The sequence below is a fragment of the Papio anubis genome, chromosome 3 (genome assembly GCF_008728515.1).
Source record: "Papio anubis isolate 15944 chromosome 3, Panubis1.0, whole genome shotgun sequence".
Taxonomy (NCBI): Eukaryota; Metazoa; Chordata; class Mammalia; order Primates; family Cercopithecidae; genus Papio; species Papio anubis.
This window is the reverse complement of record NC_044978.1, coordinates 83,435,459-83,444,854: the sequence shown is the minus strand read 5'-3', so window position 1 is coordinate 83,444,854 and position 9,396 is coordinate 83,435,459. Positions and strand designations below refer to the sequence as shown.

Here is a 9,396-nt window from a genome sequence, read left to right as displayed (position 1 = left end):
CGGCTAGTTTTTTGTATTTTTTTAGTAGAGACGGGGTTTCACTGTATTAGCCAGGATGGTCTCGATCTCCTGACCTCGTGATCCGCCCGTCTCGGCCTCCCAAAGTGCTGGGATTACAGGCTTGAGCCACCGCGCCCGGCCTTGTGGTACATTTTAAAGTGCAACAACGGCAATGTCTGTGAAGCAGGTTAACTTAACATAGTGATTGAGTCCTGGAATTGAGAACTAAAAGTAACCCAAATGCACGTTTTAGGGATATTCCTTTGCCGACGATCAGGAAAAACTTCCTTCTCCTTGCTAGGATCCCAAATAATTGATAGATTAATCTTATAAGGCATAAGAAGTTTAGAACCTGGAAAAGCAAATGTCAGTCAGAGCAGTTTTTCATCAGCATCATTTTTATTTTCAAGGAAACTTTAAGTGATAATTGGGCAGTGTCCATACTGGTTTGTCACCTCTCTTACTTGTGAGATTTCCTCCTGTGCTCTATTTCACATACCCCAGGAGTAAAGGACCTCCCTCACACCTTTCTGCCCTCAGTCTCCCACCCCCTACCCAATCATTTCACTATGTATACATACATCAAGATATTATGTTGTACATCTTGAATATACACATGTTTAAAAAGAAAGGGCCACAATGGTGGTAGATGCAGCCTCTTCACTGTAGCTCCCCTCATAAGGTGTCCTGTCTTCCTCTTTCATATCCAAAATAATTCATTGTAATGACACCTGATTGTAACTTGCTTTTTCAAATTTGGGGCACTGAGAGGCAAGCTGCTTCTACTTTCCAATAAAAATATTACAAATTAGGCTGGTGCAGTGGCTCACACTTGTAATCCCGATGCTTCGGGAAGCTCAGGCGGGAGGATTGCTTGAGCCCAGAAGTTTGAGGATGCAGTGAGTTGCAATTGCACCACTGCATTCCAGCCTGGGTGACAGAGTGAGAACCTGTTTCTGAAAAAAAACAAAAAACAAAAACACAAATTAGCAAGTACCCCAAATTCTCATAATGTAGATCAAGATTTGAGGGCTCCAGGACATCTCATGCATTCATTCTCTCTCCTTGAATAGATTATCTGTTCTTATATAGCTCATATGGATTATTTCTTTTCTCTTTTTTCTTTTTCTTTTTTTTTTTTTTTTTTTTTTTTGAGACGGAGTCTGGCTCTGTCGCCCAGGCTGGCGTGCAGTGGCACGATCTCAGCTCACTGCAAGATCTGCCTCCTGGGTTCACGCCATTCTCCAGCCTCAGCCACCCAAGTAGCTGGGACTACAGGCGCCCGCCAACACACCCGGCTAATTTTTTGTATTTTTAGTAGAGACGGGGTTTCACCGTGTTAGCCAGGGTGGTCTCGATCTCCTGACCTCGTGATCTGCCCGCCTCGGCCTCCCAAAGTGCTGGGATTACAGGCATGAGCCACTGCACCCGGCCTCATGTGGATTATTTCTTTAGCACTAAATAGCCCAAATCTCATAAAACCATGTGCTTTTGGATGCTATTTGTCAAAACTTCCTGCTTTCCTAACGAAGGAAGGATTGGTAGGAGGCAAATGATTCCGAAACATGCTCACCTGCAGGTCTGGATTGTCCAAAGATCAACCTAGTATAGCTTCCAAACTGATGTTGGAATTACTCTCCACAGATGTTTGAATATTGAGCCTCTGCCTGAAATGCTGAAGTCAGTGGGCCAGAGAGAGAGCTCATTACTTTTTAAAGTGTCTGTTCACATTCCTGGGGCAGTCTCTTGACGTCACACCATTAACTCCTCTACTATATTGTTTCTCTAGTTGTCTTAGCTTTGTTCCTGGAGTCAGCCAAGAAAACACTCTTTATTTCCACTTGCATATATTGTGACTTGTACATTTATTTTTTACTGTACAGACTCTTTATAGGCCCTTTTGTAAAGTTCCATGTTCTCAGGGAGTGGTGTCAACATTGAAGATGTCTCATATACCAGTTACTAGAATCATATTAACTTTAAATGAAATATAACTACTTCTGCAACTGCAGAGACTAAGATGAAAATTAAGCTTCAAGCTTGAAGCAAATCTATTTACACACACTCTTACATACACAGACTCACACACTGCCCTGATGTTTATCGCCCCTTTGATTTCATGGTCTGTGATCTGGTTTGTGGCTTCCAAAATTTTACATTGCTGTGGGGAGTTCGTCCTTGAAGATATTTAGCTTTCTTACTTGAATACTTCATATAAACTTGCTATGTGTGAGGCTTACCATTTATCTCATTATCTCCCCAGTACTGTGACTTTTTAAATTAAAACTTTCTGTTTGACAGTTCAAGAATTTTGAAATAACAAGATATGCTTAGTATAAAAGATGAACCATGAAAAATTCCAGTTGAAATTTATTTAATCCACCACTGCTTCACTCCTCATGGAGTCTGATGATGAATTGAAAAGAAAAACTCCAATCATGCAATTGTTTTCCATTTCATTGAGATTTGGATATTACCCACTGAGAATGAGAGGTAATTATTTTTAATAACGGTGACAAACAAAATTAGAGGCACTTCATTTACTAATTAAAATTCTTCCCTTGATTTAAAAGCAAATGTGAACGGAAGTTCTGAACTGTTTTTTTAATGTATTTGACCTCCAGGCTGAATACTGGCTTTATAGGCTAAGCTACAAGCAATGGGATATTTTAAAGAAGCCACGATAATTGAGTATCATTTAACTCACTTGTTAGAAGAAGTTCACTCCTATTTTTCCTCTTGCTCATAGTTTTGTAAGGGAATGTCCATATATCACTTCCTAAGAACACATCATGAAGATACCTTCAGCCTTTCTCCTTGTTAACAAAGTCCTGCGAAGGCGTTGTTTGTTTGTAATGAAGGAAAAAGAAACCTCAGGAGAATGCCTCACCTCATATGTTTTCATTTAACAGAAAAGATGACTCCACAGGGTGAGTGTTCTGTAGCTGAGACCTTAACCTCAGAGGAAGAGCATCAAATGAAGAGGATGATGGCAAAGCGGGAAAAGATCATCAAGGAGCTGATACAGACGGAAAAGGATTATCTCAATGATCTAGAGCTGTGTGTTAGGGAAGTGGTTCAGCCCCTGAGAAATAAAAAGGTAAATGCATATTTGAGATTTTAAATTTTTTTCAAATTTTTCTCTCTCATATCCTAAATAGGATCACTAGCACCATGAAATTGAAGCACTCAGGTGTATCAGCGGGATGATGTGTCTTTCTCCCCAAAACAGCACTGTTCTCAGCTCTGGGGTTACAGTTTAGTACAAAACGAAGTCCTGCCCTTGTGGAGTTCACTTTCTAGTACAGAAAAGGAGGAGTCAGACAATACACAATAAATAAATAAGCAAACACAGTTAAGATATGTTTTATGGTGTGAAGTATAGCTGAGAAAACTAAAGCAGGGAAAAGGAATGAAATATGGGGACAAGGCCAGGCACGGTGGCTCAGGCCTGGAAGGAATCCCAGCACTTTGAGAGGTCGAGGCAGGTGGATCACCTGAGGTCAGGAGTTCAAGACCAGCCTGGCCAACATGGTGAAACCCCATCTCTACAAAATTACAAAATACCAAAAAATTAGCTGGGCATGGTGGCACACGCCTGTAATCCTACTTGTATTACAGGGATAAAGCTACTTAGGAGGCTGAGGCAGGAGAATTGCTTGAACCCGGGAGATGGAGGTTGCAATGAGCCGAGATCACGCCATTGCACTCCAGCCTGGGCAACAGAGAGAGACTCAGTCTCAAAAAAAAAAAAAAAAAAAAAAGGAAAAGAAAAAAATAAATACGGGGACAAAGGGGTGGTCGTTCTATTTCAAATAGGGTGTCAAATGAAGACTTTTCCAGTGGAGGACATTGAGCAGAGAACTGAAGTAGGTAACAGAATGGTCCAGGCAAAGTGGACTACAAGGGCAAAGACTCTAAGTAGTGATACTTATCATTAGGGTTGTAAATACACAATTCAAACAATATAGAAAAACAGAAGCTAGAAAGTGAAAATGATCAGAAATTCCACGGTCAAAGAAAATTACCATTAACACGATCAGACATATCCCTTCAGATATCTATTTGAACACTTACATATACATATACATATACACATACATACACAAACACATATATTTTTACATAAATGTGATCAAAACTACAAATAATATCTTGTAACATACTTGTTTCATCCAGAAATCTGTTACATGTATCTTTTCATGAGTACTAATATTTTTCAATATCTGTCTACTATTACAGTGGCTAAGATGTTTTGGGTGTTTGTTTCCTTATATCCTTAGAATAAATTCCTAGAAATTCAATTGCCAGGTCAAAGGGTATGCATATTTAAGATTTTGAATAAAACGGACAACTGCCAAACAGAAAGTCAATATGATTTTAATATTCATTCCTATTAATAATGATTCAGAGAGCATTTTCTCTGCATCCTCTTTAATGCTGAGAATTATTGATTTCATAAATGTTCTTTTGACTCCTTCTGACAAATATCTTCTCATATATTCAGTGGCTTTTTCTGTTATTCATATCCATGTTTTTTGCTCTTTTAAAAAATGATGGTTTAACATTTTTCTTATTATTTTATGAGAACTTTCTGTATATTAGAGATATTCTTTTTCCATCCTACATGTTGCAAATAATTTTTCTGGTAAGTCTTTTGGTTTCTAACCTTGTTTAAGATGTATGTTTATTTTGTTTTTGCCATGTTTAGTCAAATATATCCAACTTTACTGATTCTGAGACTGGTATTTTAATATGTTACCCATGATTATAAAAGCATTTCTAGCCTGTTGTGCCCCCAACTACTTACAACATTCAGGAGCAGATTTTATATTTCTTAATACAGTATTCTTCTCAGAAATATTTTTTAAAAAACGATCTGGACTACAAATTAGGGAAAACCAGTATAGGTCAAGGCATTTCTGATACAAAAAATTGTTTTTTGATCTAAGACAATGTTTAAAGAGGAGTAGCAAAGAAGGCATGGAAGCCTTTTCTTACACAGGAAGTCGTCTTCAGTTTGACTGCCTCATGACTTTTATTTAGTACTGACTATATGTCAGATCCTGCTCCAAACACTTCATTAGCGTTCTCGTTTAATCCTCCACAGTTCCCTCCCGCAGTGCCAGAATTACCAGGCACTTTCTGAAAACCTGGAAATTTCTTATTTGTGATGTAGAGTAGAAGTAATATTGATGGTCATGATAAAAATTTACTCTTTAGTGCCATTGCTAAGTATATAAATGTTTTCTGGTGTGTTTTATTTCATTTTATTAACATATAAACCAGATGTATTTGATATAACTGCTATTCTGACAGATATCAATGGTTACTAACATGTTCATTTACATACTTATTAAAATGTTGATTTTAAATGCACATGGCATCAGACTCTGTCACTATCTGCCTTTCCTCATGGTACAGTCCTACCTGTTAACTCTTATTCTTTGAAAAATTTGGAACCTAGCCCACTGTGTCTACGTATTCTCACTCTCTCTCTCTCTCTCCCCTCCCTAATTCTGACATCTTTTTTAGGTGATTTCAATATTCATGCAAATAACCAAATAACCCATGCAACATTCGGGCCTCTCAGTTCTTTCACTTTTTCGTATCCAACAATCTTTCCTCAATCCCATTCAGCCACTCATGCCAGGGTCATAACCTAGAACTTGTCATTACCAGCAACTTCATCCCCTCAAAATCAGAATTTCAAGCTTACTATTCTCTGATGCCTAAGCCTACTCCCACTGGTACCATTTCTGACAACCTTCTGATGGCGCCGAGACCTCCAAGCTATGGACCTTACTACCATTTCACTCTTCATCCGGCCCAAAGATGCTTTAATTTCTATGGGTCCTTCATTATAATCACTCCTTGCAAATGATCTCAGTTCCTTTTTCTCTCTTTCTTTCCATTTACTCCCCTGCAGCAACTTACTCGGGTGAGGTTCAATTTTTCATCTACTTCACATCTTCACCTGTGCAGCAGAATTAATCTCTTATAAAATTCATGACCACTTGCTACTGGGGCCCCCAGTAATGTTTCTGAGGAGATTCTCTCACATCCTTTTCCTCACATGTCAAACACCCCCTTTTCTTCTCTCAGCCTATGCCCTTTCCCATCATTTCATAGAAAAACTAAAAACAATAAGATGTGCACACTCCCAACACCAAATCTACCAACCAGCTGCATCTCTACCTGTGTAAGGTGGCTTCCTCTTAATACCAGAAGCAATGGTTCCCGCTTCTACTGAAGGATGACCTCTCTGCTAGTGCAGTGGATTCTACCCCCTCAGACTTAAGGGTTTTACTCTGGCCTGTGTCCTTTCTGTCTCCTGAATAATTAGTTTACCCTCCTTATCGAATATTTCATAGCACTATTATCTACTATCTTAAAAACCAAAATCAAACACAAACAAGCCAAAAAAATCCTTTTCCTCGATCCTTAAGGAATCATCTATATTCACTGTCTATTTTTAAATTAAATATAAAATATTTACTAGGTATAAGAGCATTTGTGACTAAAGCATGTTTCAAAATAAGCACAATTTATCAAAAATCTGTCCTTGTGATTGGCTAATGATCAATATAAAACACAGTAAAAAACATGTCCAGTTGCAGTGGCTCGCACCTGTAATCCCAGCACTTTGGGAAGATCAGCACAACCAGGAGGATTGCTTGAGGCCAGGAGTTTGAGACCAGCCTGGGTAGCATAGGGAGATCTCATCCCTATTTAAAAAGAAAAAAATAGCCAAGTGTGGTGGCTTGCTTCTGTAGTCCAAGCAACTTGGGAGGCTGAGGTGGGAGGATCGCTTGAGCCCAGGAGGTTGAGGCTGCAGTGAGCCATAATCACACCACTGTACTGCAGACTGGGAGACAGAGCGAAACCTTGTCTCCAGAAGAAACAAGCAAACAACCAGACAAAAACACCAAACATACAAGAAAAGTCTTCCTTTGAATTATTAGTCCACATTTGTATCAAATAGAATGAGTTTATTCAGTATGAAAATGTTGCCAATTTAAATAATCTGCTACATTGGTGAGTCAAACTAGCCCCACTAAAATGAATGTCATTGCTGAGCTGTATTCTTCTATATGCTCTCCAATTTTCGTTTGTGTTTTTACTTTTTGTTATTTTTCTTTACTTGTTTTTGGCTTCGTACGAAACTCTTACAAGCAGTTCTCAGATTGGTGTCTTAGACTGTCAAGTAAAACTTTTCCATTATAGTAACATTTATGGTCGTTTATTTGGCACATTTGGCTTTTGCTCTCAATGCTGTGAATTACAATTCTCACAGTTCTAACTCACATTCTCTAGGTTGTTTTATTTGAATTGTTTATAGATTGTTGATTTTTCACACTTGGTACCTTGTTGTTTAGGTGTCTTTCGATGCCTGTCTGCTCTCTGCCTTCCTCATTGTGGACTTTAATTTCATTCTAATAGTTCTCTTGACTAAGGTAGTAGCAATTGTCTTAAGGTTCTCAGAATTCTCATGTCAGATCTGCCTTTTTCCCACTTCTCAAAACTTTTAACCTTTGATTAAACAAATAAATGTTCGGGTACTCATGACTCTCATAAGCATTTAAATGAGTGCTGAGGTACTTAGTTGACACCACCAGTTCATTCAGTTCACCACCTTTTCAATGTTCATTAGTTCTTTCCTGTTCTCACCTCCCTTCTGGACATTTAACTACCAGTGTCTTTGAGCACAAACCACCTGTCATCACTGACAAAATTTGTAAATTAACACACACAATTTTCAGATAACTATAGCAACAATCTGCAAACCATGCTTAGCTAAACCTGGGGCAACATCAATAAATATTTTACAACTACAGGTTAACCTAGGAGAGAATTTGGATATCATAGGATTCATCATCTTTTCTCTATAAAAAATCAAACTCAGACCACTCCCAGTAAAAACAGAACAAAACAAGTCTTTTATGTAAGTGAAAATTGGATGAAGAAGTTGAAAACTGAGGAAAGTACCAGATATACCTGGCTTACCTGAGTGAACTTTTTGTGAATGAATCAGTGTACAAACAAATGATTGGATTCAACCCTTGACTGACAACTGTTCTGTGACAATCGTGCTGTAAACGTTTATCTTAACTTCAAGGCTTTTCTGTGTCAGACCTTTACTGAACCAATAATATATCACACTCAGCAGTTACTTCTTCTTTAATAGCAGCATTGTGAGAGGTTTTACAAAGAAGGCAAATGTTATTCACAACAGTTAGTGTTGAAACATTTAGTGGGGAAACAGGTTCTAGTTATTCATTATCCAAACAGGGTAATGAGAGATACTCTATGTTTTTGGCTATAAGTCAAAATAAATCAAACTAGAGTAGACTAATCTAACAATGGAAAGGACAAAAAGTGATTGAAAGGAATAGCTGGAGGAATTTGAGTACTATACTTATTTTTATTTTTCTTTGTTTTTAAATTATTTTCAGTTGCTAAAATTCATATAGTGCAAATCTACCAAAGATCCCAAGGGGGCTATAGAACCCCTCAGCTACTCGGTTTCCTCCCCTAGAGGCAAACTCCAGTACCAGCATCTTTTTACCCTTCCAACGATATTTTAAGTGTATGTGTTTGAATGCACACTTGGTAGATTTTATTTCTATAACAAGAAAGTTATGTGTATTTATTTTGAATTTGCTCATATTTGGTTTAATAATGTGCCTTATGCTCAAAAATTTGTGTTTGCTAAAAAATGGTTTAAAAAATATAATTTTGTATTGGCAGAAATCCAATTGGAATTTTCTGTTAAAATTTTGATACACTATATGGCAACATTATATAAATAATTTTCACTAGAAACAATATATAGAGGCAAATAATCACCAGTAGTCTTGCCACTTAGAAATAAGCACAATAATTATTTTGGCTTATTGTTTATACAAACATACTGAAATATTTTCTGGAATTGTAATTATACCATACACAATTGTCCCTCAGTATCTGTGGGGCATTGATTCCAGGACCAACCAAGGATACCAAAATACATGGAAGCTTAAGTGTCTGATATGAAATGCAATGGTTACATTTGCATATAACCTACACACATCCTCCTGTGTATTTTAAATCATCTCTAGATTATTTATGATACCTAATACAATGTAAATGCCATGTAAATGGTTGTTATACTATATTGTTTAGGGAATAATGACAAGAAAGAGAGTCTGTTCAATACAGATGTATTTTTTAGAATATTCTTGATCCACAGAGGACTGATTCTTTTTTTTTTTTTTTTTTTTTTATAAATTTATTATTATTATACTGTAAGTTGTAGGGTACATGTGCATAACGTGCAGGTTTGTTACATATGTATACTTGTGCCTTGTTGGTGTGCTGCACCCATCAACTCGTCATTTACATCAGGTATAACTC

General features: G+C 37.4%; 1 protein-coding gene across 1 annotated transcript in view; it reads left to right on the top strand.

The window, feature by feature from the left end:
- The window catches only part of ARHGEF38 (Rho guanine nucleotide exchange factor 38), a 132,934-nt gene that overhangs the window by 38,697 nt on the left and 84,841 nt on the right, over positions 1–9,396 (top strand). Inside the window, exon 2 of the mRNA XM_003899050.5 lies at positions 2,913–3,100. Within this exon, the coding sequence (XP_003899099.2) occupies positions 2,913–3,100 (188 nt within the window). The remainder of the gene's footprint in view (positions 1–2,912; positions 3,101–9,396) is intronic.